The sequence below is a fragment of the Cetorhinus maximus genome, chromosome 14 (assembly GCF_964194155.1).
Source record: "Cetorhinus maximus chromosome 14, sCetMax3.hap1.1, whole genome shotgun sequence".
In the NCBI taxonomy this organism is placed as follows: Eukaryota; Metazoa; Chordata; class Chondrichthyes; order Lamniformes; family Cetorhinidae; genus Cetorhinus; species Cetorhinus maximus.
Genome location: NC_135892.1, coordinates 31161119 through 31179834, shown reverse-complemented (window position 1 = coordinate 31179834; position 18716 = coordinate 31161119). Strand labels below are relative to the sequence as shown.

The 18716-nt window shown below is 39.4% G+C and overlaps 1 protein-coding gene across 6 annotated transcripts in view; it reads left to right on the top strand.

The window, feature by feature from the left end:
- afdna (afadin, adherens junction formation factor a) overlaps positions 1 to 18716 on the top strand; it is a 234674-nt gene that overhangs the window by 152788 nt on the left and 63170 nt on the right. For all 6 annotated transcript variants that reach the window (XM_078556748.1, XM_078556746.1, XM_078556744.1 and 3 more), the window contains 5 exons: positions 61 to 326; positions 2635 to 2778; positions 6302 to 6500; positions 14399 to 14499; positions 18488 to 18574. In XM_078556748.1, coding sequence (XP_078412874.1) covers positions 61 to 326; positions 2635 to 2778; positions 6302 to 6500; positions 14399 to 14499; positions 18488 to 18574 — 797 coding nt within the window. The remainder of the gene's footprint in view (positions 1 to 60; positions 327 to 2634; positions 2779 to 6301; positions 6501 to 14398; positions 14500 to 18487; positions 18575 to 18716) is intronic.

Genomic DNA, 18716 nt, shown 5'->3' with positions numbered 1-18716 from the left:
ATGCATCTGAAGTGTTTTATAAAACTTGCTTGACATAATGTTTCTCATTCTATTTTCCAGATGATGTCTTGCACACACTGACAGGAGCAATGTCTTTACTGCGTCGTTGTCGTGTGAATGCTGCTCTCACTATCCAGCTATTCTCTCAGCTTTTTCATTTTATTAACATGTGGCTATTCAATAAACTGGTCACTGAGCCAGACTCTTGCCTCTGTTCTCACTATTGGGGAGCTATCATCCGACAGCAGCTTGGTCACATTGAAGCCTGGGCTGAGAAACAGGGCTTGGAACTGGCTGCGGACTGTCATCTTAGCAGAATAGTACAGGTCAGTTAATGAAATGATACATAACACTATGTAGAGTCTCACTTTTATATCTATACCATCCTAATCCACACCAATTAATTATTAACCTATATGGATGTCATAAAGGGACTAAGTGCTAAATCGACGTTTATTAAAAAACAGTTATCAGCAAAGATTTGATATTTTTCTTCAGTTTTGAAAACAGTTTAATTGTGGGGTGAGGATAATTAAGAGTATTGTGTTTGTGTGCCACATCATTAGATGAACAGCTCATGGAATTTAAATTGAATTAAGCTGGACGTCTAAAATCCAGGAACAGACTTAAAATTCTAAGTTATTTAACATTGTCCTTGCACAACTGGAGCTGAGCCAGTCCTAATTCACAGTCTGGTAAAGCCTGCAAGTGTCCATAATCCTTCAGGACAAAGGTATTAGGTTGGGTTGGACTAAGAGGTAATGCAAAGTCTAAGTTAGGTTTACAGTCTGTGTGTGTAAAGGCCCAAAGTGTGGTAAATAAGGTTGGCAAGCTGCAGGCACCGCCGCATGGAAATATGTTGTGACAATAATGGAGACCTGGCTCAAAAAGTCAGAACTGGGTACTAAATGTTCCTGAATACAAGGTGTTCAGGATAAATAGTGAAGGAAAGAAAGGAGACAGGGTGGCAGTATCAATTACGACTGGTGAGTGAGAGGATGTGCGGGTTAAATACAAAATGTTTGGTTAGGGTTAAGAAACAGAGGTACCATTACACTGCTGGGTGTATTCTATTGGTGACCAAGTAGTGAGAAAATATAGAGGAACAAATTTTAGGGAAATTAGGTGCAAAAACTGGAGTAGTTGTAATGAGGGGCTTTAACTATCTTAATATAGACTGGAATGCTGGAATAGTAATAGTGTAAAGGGCAGAGAAGGGAAAGAGTTTCTGTACTGTGTTCAGGAGAATTTTCTTGATCGGTGTGTTTCCACCCCAGTAAGAAGGAGACATTGCTACATTTGGTTCTGGAGAATGAGGTGTCTTACGTGGATCAAGTGACATCTGAGGAACTTTTAGGGAATGGTGATCATAGTATCATAAGGTTTATGTTAGCTATAGGAAAGATCAAGAGCAACTGAGGGTAAAAATATTTAATTGAAGGAGGGTGAGACATTGGTAAATTGGAATTAAAGATTGGCAGGCAAAAGTGTAACAAAACAATGGGCTGCGTTTAAAGGTGAGAGAGTTTGGGGTACAGCCGAGGTGTATTCCCCCCCAAGGAGGAAAGAAAGGGAAACCACAGCCAAAACTCCCTGGATGGCAAAAGCGATAGAGAATAATTTGAAGCATTAAAAAAGTGCATATCACAACTATCAGATTGATAATATAAATGGGAACTAGGCTGAATGTGGAAAATTTGGAGGGGAAGTGGGAGAGGAAATGAGTGGCAAAGGGAGAGTATAAGAGGAGACTGCCAGCTAACACAAAGGGAATCCATAGGTCTTCTATAGGCATATAAATAGTAAAAACATATGTGGTGGATCAGGGACTAAAATAGGAATTTATGCAGAGGCACAGAGGGCATGGCTCAGGTACTAAATGAGTACTTTGCACTGCCCTTTACCAAGGAAGAAGATGCTGACGAAGTCATCGTGAAAAAGGAATTGTTGAAATACTGGGTGGGCTAGCAATTGATAGAGAATTAGAGGCTTGTTGTACTTAAAGTTGGTAAGTCACCAGGACTGGATGGAATGCATCTGAGAATGCTGAGGGAAGTAAGGGTGGGAATTTGCAAAGGTACTGGTCATAATCTTTCAATCCTTAAATATAGGGGCTTCCAGAGGACTGGAGAATTACAAATGTTATACACTTGCTCAAAAAAGGGTGTATGCTTGACGGTGGCAAATATTTAGGAAAAAATAAAAAAAACCTGGGAAAAAATTAACAGACAAATGGGAAAGCGTGGGTTAATTAAGGAAAGCCAGCATGGATTTGTTAAAGGCAATTGGTGTTTAACCATAATAAAAACAGGAAATGCTGGAAATAGCAGATCTGGCTGCATCTGTGGAGAGAGAAATAGAGTTAATGCTTCAGGTCTGTGACCTTTCATCAGAACAATCAAAATAAATGCCATTGCAGTAAAATAGGGTGTTGCATAACATCAATGGAAGAGTCAATATGCTGCTTGGGAAATGTCATTCTTTTCTCCAATTTATAAAAATTAATTTTATGTATATGAATTCTTATAATACTTTATCATGCCTATTGAAAGTTCATGAGCTAGTCCCATAATTTTAATGGGAATGTGAAATGATTTTGCTGCAGGAACCTGAACTTATTTGTTACTATTTTAGGCAACTACATTGTTAACGATGGATAAATATTTGGCAGAAGACATTTCAAACATTAACAACACTTGTTTTAAGTTGAATTCATTGCAGCTGCAAGCGCTGCTTCAGAGTTATCACTGTGCACAGGATGAGCCCTACATCCCTCAGGTATCTAAGTTGCTAACCCACAATAATTTCATTTTTGAGGTTGTATTTTAAGTGCTAACAGTTGTCATGTTGGCATTGTTTATTGTTGAAATCTTGGACGAGCCCAAAAAGGGTTAGTGGGTGGTGGAAGAAGTGAAGAGGGAGGGATTTGGTATATTGGCAAGTGTTTACAGGGGTAGGGAGAGTATGCCAGGAAGTGCATGTTTTTACTGGCTGCACAATCCTGATCAAAGTTACCAGTTATGTGCATTTGATGGACAGTGATTGGGTTAATTATTTTTGATACAATTAAATATGAAAATTGTGTTTTTTTAAAGGAAACAAGTACTGAGAGATGTGTTTGGGGATATTTGCTGACTGGTAGTAGTTGACACATTAAGAGGATAAGAAATTTAGACCTGACCTAAATTTTGAAGCTTTCCTTTAATTGAAGTGAAAATAAATATAAAATCATAAATGTATGTGTGATACCTTGCTTCCTTTCAAGCCTCAGAACAATGAGATAAGGATAGACTGATGTGGTACCTGGCAGCCAACTTAAATAAAAAAAGGTGATCTGGTCAGTGCTGTGTAGGATCTTGCTGTGCATAAATTGGCTGCTACATTCCCATGTTACAACAATGACAGAGCTTCAAAAGCACTTTGGCTGTCAAGTCCTGAGGTAGTGAAAGGTACTATATAAATATAAGCTTGCTCTTTCTGAAATAAGTTCTGAACAGATAGCAGCAGAAATTGGCATTAAAGAGAGGGGAAAGCCAGTGTTTTACTGAGGCGCTGTAGCAAGAAGACATTTAGGCTTGAGGTAAAAGATTAGTGTGTACACTACAAAGTAGCATGAAATGTCAGTCAAGTTTCTAAAAAATACATGCAAAGATTGGGTCAGATCCTGGGAGTTCATGAAAAGCCTGAATTTTACATTCATTCTACCAAGCTAGGGCAATGGAAGTTATGACCAAAGCAAAACATTGTGGATGCTGGAAATCTGAAACAAAAATTGCTGGAAAAACTCAGCAGATCTGACAGCATCTGTGGAGAGAAAGACAGAGTTAACATTTCGAGTTCTGAAGAAGAGTCATATGGACTCAACGTTAACTCTGTCTTTCCACAGATGCTGGAAATTACGACCACACAGCTTTAAAGGGATACTGTCAGTATGGAAGTTTTTTTTGTGAATAAAGCCTTTTTTTCCTCTCTCTCTCTCTCTCTCTCTCTCTCTCTCTCTCTCTCTCTCTCTCTCTCTCTCTCATAATCACTTAGTCCGCTAGCTCAAGCGCGCCAGAATTTCACAAAATATCCTTGCCTTGCAAAAAAAACAGATATGCAGTGATCCAGAAGTAATTTGAAGTGGCAGCATGGTTCAGTTGGTAGGGCTCTTGTCTCTGAGTCAGAGGTTTTGTGGGCTCAAGCTCTGCTTTGGAGTTGAACACCACATTAATGTAAAACAAAAACAAAAATACCTGGAAAAACTCAGCAGGTCCGGCAGCATCTGCGGAGAGGAACACAGTTAACGTTTCGAGTCCGTATGACTCTTCAACAGAACTAAGTAAAAATAAAAAATTGCATTTTTTACTTAGTTCTGTTGAAGAGTCATACGGACTCGAAACGTTAACTGCGTTTCTCTCCGCAGATGCTGCCGCACCTGCTGAATTTTTCCAGGTATTTTTGTTTTTGTTTTGGATTTCCAGCATCCGCAGTTTTTTGCTTTTTGCTTTTACCACATTAATGTATGCTGATTGGTATAAGGAAATTTTGAAAAAAACACTTCCCCTTGTGGGCCAGAGGGATATCCCTACACCACCATGACTTGTCTGGCAGCAGGCCTCATGGTCTTGAAGCCAGACAGTAACTCTTCCCACTGATGACTGTAAGGCAGCTGACTGGTGACATATAAATTAAATTCAATTATTAAGATAGTCTAGACTTCAAACCGATGAAGTTTGATGGATTTCATGCTCACTTCACCATTCCAAATCTGTCAGGTGATTAATTAGTCGTGATGTGATAAAATTATTCTTGGATTTTAAAAGTTGACAGGGCAATGGAAGAACTTATTTCTTTGTTCCTAGGTAAGTGGAGAATAGGAAGTAATGTGAAGATAAAGCTAGGGATGAGAGCAGTAGGAATTTCAAAGAAGGAATGTCTAACAGTTATAAAGCAAAGAGCCAAGGTAGCAATGAAAAAGTTGGAAGCTAGATTGAGAATGAAGAGATGTGTACATGGCTGGAGGTAGAAAATAGATAAATTTAATCACAATGGGCATAAAGGGACTTTGTAATCATGGAAATTTCAAAATAAAAATTTAACATCATGTTATACGCTGTTTTCATATCTTGCATTAGCTATAGAAACTCTACAAGTTGGGACCATCTCCTACATAGTTGTTGCAAAGACAAAGAAATGTACCAAAATTGGCAAAATAAGGGGCCAGGAGAAAACAAAATAATAACTGAGAAAACCCAAAAAGACGCAACTCAGTGCATTACAAGCAAACCATTGCCACAGTTTCACCAACAGGCAATGAAAAATAGAAGATGCCATACTGATCCACCTCATTCGTTCTTTGAAAGTTAAAGTAAAATTTGAGGTCAGGATCTGCCCAGTTGTATTTGTTATGTGGTACTGTAGCCACAGTTATCCCGTAGTGTGGCAGTTATGGTCCTAGACTAGCGACCAAGAAGTCATGAGTTCTAAATCTGGTAATTTATGGGCTGACAGAATAAGTGAGCATAATGATTATTGGTTGTGTCATAAAAGCTTCACTGGTTCACTAATATCCTACAAAGATGGGGATCTACCACTCCTTGTTATTCCAGTCCCCCACAATGTGGTTCAGTTTGGAGCGACTATGAATGAAATTGCCTAAGTACCAAGAACATTTTTTTTTTAAAAGCTCCAGATTGTTCTTTTGAGAAAGCAAACCCAAATATGCTTGCCCTAACTCACTACAGCTTTCCATGAGTCCCTTGACTCATATAATTTATTTCTTCACCTCCTCCCACCCAGGCCTCTAGAAACCTGTGGCATCTATACTGTCACAAAATAATATGAAACTTAGATCTACCTATTAGTGTGTCTCTAGATAGCAGCATGTAGTTCAAGCTGAATTGCATGGATTATTAAGTTTTTTAAGTATTTTATGTTCAAAATATTTTAAGATTGATAACTTGGTCAAAAATACTTCATTTTGAAACCATAAACACTTAAACCTTGAATCTCTATTCCCAACTCAGTGTGTAGATGTTCTTTCGGCTTTCAGTTTGGCTATTAAGGAAGATTTTCCCCTTCCCCATAGATAACTTATTGCTTTTTGTTTCATTTATCTCTGATCCCAGTGGAAATCTGTTCCATCACTCTTATGTAGCTCTTCAAAATTCTAATGCATCATGCAATTCACTCTCTTAATCAGCTAGCTTGTCAAATTGCATTAGTGAACAGGATAAATATGATGTGATGCAACATAGCACGTGTTCCTTCCCTTTTTTTGGTAATGCACATTGACCAGCAATCGGTTTTACTTTTTTAGGAGTTGATTGAAAACGTAGTGGCATTAGCAGAGAACACAGCTGATGAACTTGCTCGCAGCGATGGTAGGGAAGTGCAATTGGAAGAGGACCCTGACTTACAGCTACCTTTTCTATTACCTGAAGACGGATATTCTTGTGATGTTGTCAGGAACATTCCTAATGGTCTTCAGGAATTCTTAGAACCACTTTGCCAAAGAGGTAATTTTTTTTAACCCTTTCTATTGCTCACAGTGGTGGAAAAATTACATTGCTTTTACCAAAGGCATGAACATTGCAAAACAGTGACAAATGCACATCCCTTTCTGCATACCAGTTCTATTTTTAAAAATTGGTATAGTTTAAAATGTTTATATTACTAGTCAACAGCTTTATTGGAAGACTTGCCACATGAGTAACTAAACTGTCTTTTGGATTTTACCAAGTTTTTCACGTTATTTTCCATTATCTGTTTGAGGCTAGTTTCCAAAGGACTACTGTGTCATTGAACAGATATCTGAACAGTAACTTGCCGCCTAAAAATAATTTAGAATTTAAATCTACAAATTATCACCAAACCTGAAATAATGTGTACAAAACTGATTTGTAACCTTAGTAAATTTAGGACTTGATTGTAACCAAATTGTTTCTCCATGTTTTGTATCAAGAATTAACAGGGTTGCTATGAATCTCTTCAATTAAATCAATGAGTCAAATGGGCTAGGGGTTACTGAGATCCTATACCAGGCCTTTGCTAAGTTAGTTCCTCCCTGGTGGAGGAATTAGGAACAGGACATTTGGCCAGAGATTCTGATTGCTATCCAGGTTGACGTGCATGTACCATGATGCAGCAGGGACAAAATTAGGCAAGGCTGAGATGTTTTTATACCCCACCCTACCCACTTGGTAAAGCTTGTTGGTGCATGCTGTAGAAGCTCACAACTGAATAGTGTTTCTTTTTGGGTGAAGTACTGGATAAACTATATCCCAACAAGGGGTTCTTGGGAGGGGAAAGGAATTGGCAGAATTTTTAAAAAATAATCTACTTCATTCATGTATGATTCTACTCAGTTTATGAACATTTGTTCTTTGTCAAAATGGTCAAACATATATATATGAAGAGGTTACATCATATTGTTGATCCACGGTGCAGATTTTGCTTTCACCATGTTTCATTGTGAAAGTCAGTATTATGGAGGTTTCTAAAAACTTAGTCAGGGCTTTCCCAGTGAATCATTTGGTAAATGGACTGGAATAAGGTTGAACTGTCAAGATTGTTGGTTCGATTCCTTATTTGCTGATTAGGCTGTTTTTGACCAGAAGTAGGCCACTACAGTTAGCTAGAGAGAAGCCAGCCAGGTTTCCACTCCTGATCACTGATCCTTGTTCAAAGTTTGTACACATGGACATTAGGTAAGGGCAAAACCAGATGTGCTTGTGATCTCCTTCCTGTCCCTCCCAATAAAACCTGTCAAATAATCTCCTGAAGCTCACTATCCACAGTTAACCAATATAAGGTATCTGAGCTGGTGGTGTCTGTTCATGCTATTCAGCGTCAACACTGTTAGGTTAAGAGGAAATTAGGAGAAAAGAAAGACGTGCAATGAACTGGTTTTCTAGGAATGTAGGAAAATAGGAATAGGTCATTTAGCCCCTCAAGCCTGCTCTACCATTCAATGAGGTCATGACTGATCTGTAACTTAATTCCATATACCCACCCTTTCCCCCAGATCCCTTAGATTTTAGTTAACCAAAGATATTATCAAAAAATATATATATATATATAATATATATATATATAAACAAAAAACTACTGCGGATGCTGGAAATCCAAAACAAAAACAGAATTACCTGGAAAAACTCAGCAGGTCTGGCATATTATCAATCTGTTTTACGATTAACACTTGATCAAGCAGCAATTAGTTTGTTTGCAGAAAAATGTTCCAAACTACTACCATCCTTTGCATCTAAAAGATTTCCTCAATTCACTCCTAAAAAAGCTGGCTCCAATTTTTAGATTCTGCCCCCAGTTCTGGATTCCCCAACCAGCTGAAATAGTTTCTCTCCAACTGCCTTGTTAGTTCCTCTTAATATCTTAAACTTTGATCAAATCATTCCTTAACTTTCTAAATTCTAGGGATTACAAGCCTGGCTTGTGTAATCTTTCCTTGTAATTTAACCTTTGGATTTCTCAATGCAAATTGCAAACTTGAATTTACAGTAGTTAGGTAGTTCAAAGAATATATTTTTTAAATGTTCTAGAACCTTACTTTTGGCTCCCTCGTGACTCGGAGTCCACCTTCAGGCAGTACCTGAGAGAAGCAGAAGCATTATATTAAACCTATTTGGCTAAGTTTTTAGGGTTTCCCCAAATGTGGATTATACAAAATTCTCTGAGCATCTGCTACAGTTACTATGTTCTGTACGTTGTTTGTTGCACAGCCATTGAACAACTCACCTGTAGTTTTTCAGTCGCGAAGTGTAATGAATGTTTTTGCAAGAAAAGTGTCCTCATGCCTGCTTCATACCAAGCATATTGAATTAAATTTGTTACAAACATTCTACCTAGCTTGACAAAGTTATTATGCCAACCCAAATATGGTCAGTACTCATTATGTTCCGGAATGAAGCATTATGCCTTTCATGACTGCCTGCTGTGATATACAGCCTTTATCCTATTTCTTTTCTTTTTTTCCCTCAGTTGCCTGCCACCACCAACCCCTCCCCCACCCCCCAAACTCCTCACTAACCATCACTTTAAAAAATGCAGAAGAGACCACCTTAATCAAAACTTGCAATTTGCTTTGAAAAATCCAAGGGTTAAATTACAAGGAGAGATTACACAAACTAGGCTTGTATTTCCTGGAATTCAGATGGTTAAGAGGTGATTTGATCAAAGTTTACAATACCAAGGATAATGTTTGGATGATTAAGATTGAGGTAATGTGGAGTGCTGTGCCCTCCACTTGCTGCAATACCTTGAATTCAGGAATGTTTTCTTAGCAAGGGACCAAATTTCCATTAAGGTGCGGTAAATGTCATATAGGGTGATCTAAGATGGTCAGGAAAATTTAAGGTTATACTTCCATTTCTTTGCTGTCCCCAAAAGTATTCAGCACGCCTTGGTTTTCAAGATGGAGAATGACATCAAAGTGAATTCTGAGGGAGGGAGATGAAACTGAGGGTTATAATTTGGACACCTGCCAGATATTTTATGCTTGTGCTTTAGCACAAAGGCAACTTCTGCAGACAAGCTCAATACTTCCTAAGAATCAAAACATGATCTTGTGTGCAAAGTGATCTGGGAAGTAGTGTGTCTACTATAATAAACAAAGCCTCAGATTTTACTGGGATCACCCACTGATGGACAAAGAGCACAAATAAACCATATATCTCAGCCTTGGGAGAAAGCATTGGGTTCATGAACCAATACAGTTAAACAGAAGCAAAAACATATTTTATACTCATGACCTCCCAGTGATTTTTCAGACAGAAGTCGAAGGCTTAGTTCCTTGCTTTAAAATATTTTACGTTCTTAACTAAATGATTTTACATAAGCAGACTGTGATTTGCTTCCACACAAATGGCAGTTCAATGAAGAATTGAACTAAGTGCTGCCATCCTTGGACTTAGATCAAATGTTTTTTGCCTGACAAAGCTGTCATTCCGAAATAGACTACGACAGTACCAAGTCAGTGTCCTCAACCCAAGTCCTCATATTTTCCTTCGTTTCCTGCAAAATTGGACGTGTGCCTGATTAAAGCACACATTGAGATAGCCCTGTTGCTTTCTAACTATGGGTAAATCAGTATTTCTTATTGGTATCTCATAGATGAATTTAATTTTCTTTAACTTGCTGAACAATAGTGATATGTTCAGCCGGCCAATCTGTATTCTAAGCAGTAACCAAATTTTTAATGACTCAACGCCTGCCAGGCCGTTAAGCTGTCCCGTCTGCAAGGCAAAACTGAATAGGCATAGTTCAGCTCGAGTGTATACTTACACACGGGTCAGAGAAAGCTACAGGTTCTGCATTACTTGGATGCACTAGCAGTGCAGTGTTCTGCAGTTTTTCTGGCCTTATCCCAAGGTTACTCACGAAGTGCATGTTTGTTGTAACCTTATCTTGCACTTATTATTATGTCTTGATTGGGTTTTTGGTGAGTTCAGAAAATGAAACAGTTGATCAGGTCTTAACACATCTTGAATTACAGGTGTTATAACTGTATTGGGGGAGAAATTCTAGTTGTGTTTGATGGTGGACCAGTTTTTCATAGGTTAATGACCATATATATCTTCCACAGTTCATGCATGATGCTTGTGCAATCTTGACCAAGTTCAATCTATCTTGTGTTTAGAGGCTACTTTCATTTACCTATTAACTTCCTAATATGAGAACACAATTTAGGAGCAGGAGTAAGCCATTTGGCCCCTCGTGCCTACTCTGCCATTTGATAAGATCATGGCTGATCTGATTGTGGCCTCACTCCACTTTCCTGTCTGCCCTCCATTACCCTTGACTTCCTTGCCAATCAAAAATCTATCTTAACCCAGTTTTGAATATATTCAGTGACCCAGCTTCCACTGCTCTCTGGTGAAAAGAATTCCGTGGACTAACAATCCTCTGAGAGAAAATATTTCTCTTCATCTCGGTCTTAAATGGGAGGCCTCTTATTTTTAAACTGTTGTTCCCCAGTTCTACAGTTTCCCTACAAGGGGAAACATCCTCTCAGCATTCACCCTGTCAAGTCCCATCAGGATATTATATCTTCAATAAGATCACCTCTCATTCTTCTAAATTCTGACGAGTATAGGCCCAACCTGCTCAACCTTTCCTCATAAGATAACTGCTTCACCCCATGAATCAATCTAGTGAACCCTCTGTGAACTGCTTCTAATGCAATTATACCCATCTTTAGGTAAGGAGACCAAAACTGTACACAGCACTCTAAATGTAGACCAACTATAAGGCCCTGTACAGCTGCAGCAACACTTCCCTACTTTTTCACTTGATTTCCCCTTGCAGTAAACACCAACATTCCATTTTCCACTATAATCACTTGCTGTACCTGAAAACTAACTTTTTGTGATTTGTGTACCTGAACATCCAGGCCCCTCTGTACTATAGGGTTCTGCAATCTCTCACAATTAAATAATATACTGTTTCTTATGTGTCCTGCCAAGGTGGGCAAGTTCACATTTTCCCACTTTATACTTGCCATCTCCCAAATTGTTAACTCGCTTAACCTATCTAAATCCCTTTATAGACTATCTTTGTCCTCTTGGCACAAAGATAGGTAGGAGAGTAAGTTGTCATCAAATAATTTAGCTACCAGACATTCAGTCCCTTCATCAAAGTCATTAATAAAGATTGTAAATAGTTGAGACCCCAGCACTGATCGCTGTGGCACTCCACTTGCTTGCCAACTGGAAAATTAGCCGTTTATCTCTACTCTCTGCTTCCTGTTAGCGAACCAAGCCTCTATCCATGCTAATATGTCATCCCCTACACCATGAGCTTGTATTTTGTGTAGTAACCTTCAGTGTGGCACCTTATCACATGCCTTTTGGAAATCCAAGTTCATCACATCCACAGGTTCCCCTTTATCCACCTTGCTTGTCACTTCCTCAAAGAACTCTGCTTCAATTTGAATTACTTTTAAAGTTGGCAGTGGCGTGTTTTCCAAAACCTTGGTTTGTGTGATCCAATTTACTAATAACCTGCATAAACTCGTGTTATGGTTAACACAGAAGGTTAGTCTATTTCACATTCAAAACCCGGGAGAGGAGAGTTCGCAACTTCCCACTCCACTACACTCACGGATGCACGCACGCACACAGACAATGCGTGCGCAGAAAAACGGGTGGGGGATAGAAAAAGGAGCTTTACAACTATAGATTTTAACAGTACAAGGACCACAGAAATGAATATTAGTTCAAGTGATTTCCAGAGTCAGAACCCAATGAGTAATTCTTTCAAGAGTTCGCGTTCAGCTGGCTAAAGACAGGAGTTGTAGGAATCTCTTTGCAGTTGCTGTGGAAACCGCAGATGAAGTAGATACACAGACTGGGTTGGTACTGCAGGCAATGTAAGTAATTCTTCCAGTAGAGACGGTCTTGGAGGAGCTGAGAGATGGTAACCGATTGCTTGCTCAGCCAGGCAGCTGGAGTCCTTTCCAATTGATGTTAAAACAGAAGACAGTTCTCAAAGGCAAATGGAGATTTCAAAATGGTGACTCAAGTCATGTGACCTTCTTTCTCCACAATGACTTCCAAATGGCATGTTTATCCAGTGTCTGGAACTGGCTTTGGTTTCAAGACTGATAATGTCCTAGTTGTTAGTTGTTGAAAGAGTTACCATTCATATTGAGGGTCTGGTGTCAGGAAGCCATTGTCTAGGCAGACCCACTGACTCCGCTAGCAAGGTGAGTTTATCAGTTGCGAATGACATCCCTTTGGTTCCCTTTTGAAATGGGCCTGGACAGTTCCAGGTGTGATCTGAGTCTGTTCGGAGCTCTGCAAGCATAACAAGTTTCGATGTGAGAGTTTCCTGGTTTTTGATTGCAAGGGGTCTGTGCAATGGAATGTGAGGTACCACCGGCTGAGAAAATAATTATTTTGTTCTTGTAACTCCTGGGGCTGGTGTCTAGATAAAGAGCCAACCTTGTTGGCAATTATTGGTTAAGGGAGGAAATTTGATCATATTTGGCAGAACTCTGTTCTTTAATTATTGCCTTAAGTTCTTTAATGTCCATCTAAAAAAAGCAAACAGACCAGAGTTCAATATTTCACCCAAACACAGCATTACAAAATGTTGCACTGCTTCAGTATTTCACCATAGACCCTGATTTTGAAGGTTTCAGGCTCAAATCCACATTTTTTTTAAAGAGATGAGTGCACTATTAACTGAGTTAACCTGATAAAGGGATTAAAATAAGATATATGTGATCCAGTTGAATTGCAGAACAAACTGGAGGGACTGAATGGCCTACTCCTGTTTCTGTGATATGGCAGTGAGATCTCTCTTCGCTCAGTCCGCAAGCATAACCCAGACCTTCCTGTCACTTGCCATTTCAACACACCATCTAGCTCTCTTGCCCACGTGTCTGTCCTTGGCCTGCTGCAATGTTCCAGTGAATCCCAATGCAAACTAGAGGAACGGCACCTCATCTTCCAATGAGGCACTTCACAGCCTTTTGGACTTAACATTGAGTTCAACAGCTTCAGCTCATGAACACTCTCCTCCATCATTACCCCTTTTTAAATCCAGTTTTTATTTTTTAATTTATATTTATTTATTCAATTTTTATATATTTTTATTATCATATTTTGAAATCCCGTTTTTATCCTTTTCTCCCCCCACGACCAACCGTCCCCCCGCCCCCAGCCCCACAACCACAGGGCCATCTGTCACTTGTTTCTCTGTTGTGCTTTCACAGAATGCTGACTCTTGTTCTACTATTAGCGCATTCTGCTCTCTCTCCTTTATGCCACTATCAGCACCTTCTATAACCTTTACCATTACCATTAACACTCCCTTTGTCTTGCGTCCTTGACATCTTTGTCAATCTCTCCTGAGCTTGCACCTATCGCTGGCCTTCTATTTTGCTCCTCCTGCTCCACCCCCTCTTAAACAGCATAAAATCCATCACATTTCTACCTCTCTTTAGCTCTGAAGAAATCATACGCACTCAAACATTAACTCTGTTTCTGTCTCCACAGATGCTGCCAGACTTGCTGAGATTTTCCAGCGTTTTCTGTTTTTATTTCAGATTTTCAGCATCCATATCATTTTGCCTTTATTTCTCTATGCATTGTCTGCTTTCCTGGGTAACATCTCTAAAAGATCATTTGAATAATTACATGGATTTAATTGTCACTTCTGAGAATTTCTTCGATTGGTACCAAAATTGTGCCATAGGAGACTTCAAAAAAAAACCTTGTATTTTCTTTTTTTAAGAAGAAGAGTGATGATTAGTATCTTTCTGAAAAATAAGCAATAGACTGGAAACTTGTCTATCCAAACCCTTTTTCCTATCTCCAAGTTATTGAATTTGATCAAGTTTTACAGAGAATACTACCAACCAGCATCTACTGTTTAAATGTGTTCTTTCCTGTAGGCTTTTGTAGACTTGCACCTCATTCACGGTCACCTGGCACTTGGACAATTTATTTTGAGAGCGCTGACTACGAAAGTCATTTTCCACCTGATACTGAGCTGGTAGGTTGGTTCTATAGAATGGAAGGGGTGTGTATGCGTGTGTATGTGTCATAGTATTGAACTGTATTCTAAAGAATTCAGAAGAAATGCTGCATTTACATTATATTTGTATGGTATGTCTTACCTTAATATATTGATGAGTTATTTGACATTAATGAAATATAATAGACTACAAGCAGTGAAGCTAAAAATTAAATACTTATGACATTAAGGGAGGTGTTTACAGAGACCCAAATTGACCAGGTTTAATTTTGCTAATGCTTTTGTCTTGAATCATTAATGGCAATATTCCATTTCTGCCTGTAGGCTTCTGTTTTGAAGCAGATTTTGAGTTCAGATTTAATATTCTAGATATTTCAACTGCTGTCCAAGCTTCAGAATTTTAATAAATTGTCAGAGCCACATGTTTGCAAAGTTTACACACTTAATAAACCTATGTATTTTTGAGTGCGCTCGTATAGCTGCTTTTCAGTTTGCCTGTTCAGCTGATCCTTCACTCTGAATATTAGGACCCGAGTCTCCCTGGTTTTACTTGTGACTATGTTGATCTATGGAAGAGTTCAGTTATTACTGACCTCGCTGTTTCTAGTCAATGAATTATTGACCAAATCGTGCTCGTCTTTCCCTTATTTTCTCCTTAATTGAATGTGGTATCTACAACCTTAATTTATGCTAATTCATTATCCCTCTTGTGGCTTCTGATTCAATCAAAGCCTTATTGATAATTCCAATATTTACTTCCTGGTGTTTCTTAAGACCACCTTGAGTAGCGATTGAATACAGGGATTCAGCAGTTTCCTAACCCCTTATGCCACTATTACTCATTATGCACTGGGGACATAACTTTTTTTTAGTTTAGGGAATGAGCCATAATCTAGCAGCTGACAAGAAATATAGCTGTTTTATGTGTTCCAAATCTTTTATTACTCATCACAAAGCTGAAAACAAAAAGGGAGCCAATTGCGGAAGTAGCGAGCAACCACAGAAAATATAGCTATGATCAACCATTTTGATGATATTTGAGTATAAATTTAATGCCTGAAATTCCAAGACAAATAGTATTGAGAGGCTGAATATGAAGAAACAAGCCTGCCTTTGGGTAATTTACAGTATGTCCTTGATTAACGTTGCCTCACTTAACATTGTTTTGCTTAAATGTTAATAAAATAGCATATCCATTTAACATTGCTAGTTCACTTTAACGTTGTTTGCAACAGACTTCCACTTCTGTGGCCTGCTTGCTATCACTATCTTCTCCTAGCACTTCAAATCTCGCCTCAGTGCCTTTTCCAACATCCCGCCCCCCACCCTCTCCTGCTGCCACCCCAGCCCCTGGGACAAGACCCCCAATCCTACTCCCAGGTGTTGCCTCCCAGCCCTGCTCTGGTGCCTGACCTCGCCTCCTGCCCCTGGTCTGGGCCTTGCCTCGCCCTCCCGCCCCCTGTTCTTGCCTTAGGACCTTGAGTCTGCTATTCTCCTGGCTACTTACTCCTCTGCTGCCTCCATTCCTGGTTTTGCTGGTGCTGAACTTCCACCGAAGCCCTGGGCTCCATCTAGTGGCTGAGGTTGCTCAGTGCAGGTTGTTCTGGGACTTCAGCTGGCAACTGCACTGACCAAATGTAACCCCACTATTTAAGAAAGGAGGGAGAGGGAAAATGGGGAACTACAGGCCTGTTAGCCTGACATCAGTAGCAGGGAAAATGCTCCAATCTATTCTGAAGGTTGTGATAACTGGACACTTAGAAAATAATGGTGAGATTGGGCAGAGTCAACATGAGTTTATGAAAGGGATATCATGTTTGACAAACCTGTTGAAGTGTTTTGAGGATATTACGATCAGGATAAGTAAGGGAGAACCAATGAATGTGGTGTATTTGAATTTTCAGAAGTCTTTTGATAAGGCCCCATTCAGGAGGTTAGTAAGCAAAATTAGAGTTTATGGGATTGTGGGTATTATACTGACATGGATTGAGGATTGGTTAATGGACAGAAAACAGTGGAGATAAACTAATAATTCTCAGGTTGGCAGTAGTGGGGTACCACAAAGATCAGTGTTTGGGCCCCAGCTATTCACAATATATATCAATGATTTGGATGTGGGGACCAAATGTAATATTTTCAACTTTCTTAATGTCACAAAACTTGGTGGGAATGTGAGTTGTGAGGAGGATGCAAAGAGGTTTCAAAGAGATTGAGAGACTAAGTGAGTGGGGAAAAAACATGGCAGATGGAATATAATGTGGAATAATGTGAGGTTATCCATTTTGGTTGGAAAAACAGAAAAGCAGTGTATTTCAATATTTAGAATGGCGAGAGATTGGGAAGCGTTGATGTCCAAAGGGACCTTGATTTTTTTTATTCATTGACGGGATGCGGGTGCCACTGGCTAGGCCAACATTTATTGTCCGTCCTTTATTGCCCTTGAGAAGGTGGTGGTGAACTGTCGTCTTGAACCGCTGCCTTCCATGTGGTGTAGGCACACCCACAATACTGTTAGGGAGGGATTTCCAAAAGTTTGACCCAGCAACAGTGAAGGAATGGTGATATATTTCCAAGTCAGAATGGTGAATGGCTTGGAGGGGAACTTCCAGATGGTGGTGTTCCCATCTGACTGCTGCCTTTGTCCTTCTAGATGGTAGTGGTTGTGGGTTTGGAAGGTGCTGTTGAAGGAGCCTTGGTGAGTTCCTGCAGTGCATCTTATAGCTGCTACTGTGCATTGGTGTTCTCGTTCATAAGTCGCTGAAAGCTGACATGCAGGTGCAGCAAGCAATTAGGAAGGCAAATGCTATGTTAGCCTTTATTGCAAGGGGATTTGAGTATATGAGTAAGGAAGTCTTGCTGCAGTTTTATAGTGCCTTGGTGAGATCATTCCTGGAGTATTATGTACAGTTTTGCTCTCCTTACCTAAGGAAGGATATACTGGCCATAGAGAGAGTTCACCAAAGGTTTACCAGACTAATCCCTGGGATGGCGGGATTGTCCTTTGAGGAGAGATTGAGGAGACTGGACCTGTATTCTCTAGAGTTTAGAAGAATGAGAGGTGATCTCATTGAAGTATACAAAATTCTTACAGGGCTCAACAGGGTGGGTCTAGAACCTGGTTTGTTGGGGGGTGGGTCTAGAACCAGGGGACACAGTCTCAGAATAAGAAGGTAGGCCATTTATAACTGAGATAAGGAATCTCTTCAGTCAGAGTGTGGTAAATCTTTGGAATTCTCTAACCCAGAGGGCTGTGGAGGCTCAGTCATTGGGTATGTTCAAAGCAGGGATTGATAGATTTCTGGATACCAATGATATCACGGGATATGGGCATAGTGCAGGAAGATGGCATTGAGGTAGAAGATCAACCATGATCTAGTTAAATGGCGGAGTAGGCTCAAGGGGCCGAATGGCCTACTCCACCTATATTCTAAAGAATGATTTCTGCCACTAGATGGAGCCTGGTCAATCTAGAAGTATGGTACAGGTGCCTGTATGATGAGTGTATTTTTTATTGCACAGTATATTGTATTGTATTTCTTTTATACTTAGTAATATATTTTATTTCAGCTAGGAATGCACAGTGCTGCACAAGTGTGGTGCAGTATTTCAACTTGTATATTGTTTCCTCCAGGCAAGAAATGTCCAAAGTTTCCCATAGGAATCAATATTAAAGCCAGAGTTGGGTTCCTATGATTCACTTAATCATTTCACTTAAAGTCATGATTTTCAGGAATGCAACCACAACTTTTAGTGAGGACTTAGTGTACAGTTCTCTCAATAAAAAAGTTAATGCAATGCAAAGTTAATACTATTTCATTTTGCCATTAGAATGACTTTTATGTCATCCCTTTTGACCCCTCTTCTTTATACAGTTGAGTTTCAGAACAGTCAATTTACCTGCTGAATATAAACTAGTGGACAATTCCCTTGCCTAGTATTACTTGACAAAGGAGGGTAAATTGTATACAAAGTTTGGTTTATTCAGTAACCTGTTCTTTTTTTTCAGGCTGAGCCTAATCGTAAAGAACCAGAAATAATTACAGTGACACTAAAAAAGCAAAATGGAATGGGACTAAGCATTGTAGCTGCTAAGGTAAGGTAACATTTGTGTTTAAAATGCCTTGTGGATGATGCTGTTACCAGTGTAAAAGAAGAACATTCAAACAGTCTTGTTTCAGCTGTCCAGAGGAGCATAGTAAAAGGCAATAGAAGACAATAGTATGCATCCCAATGGA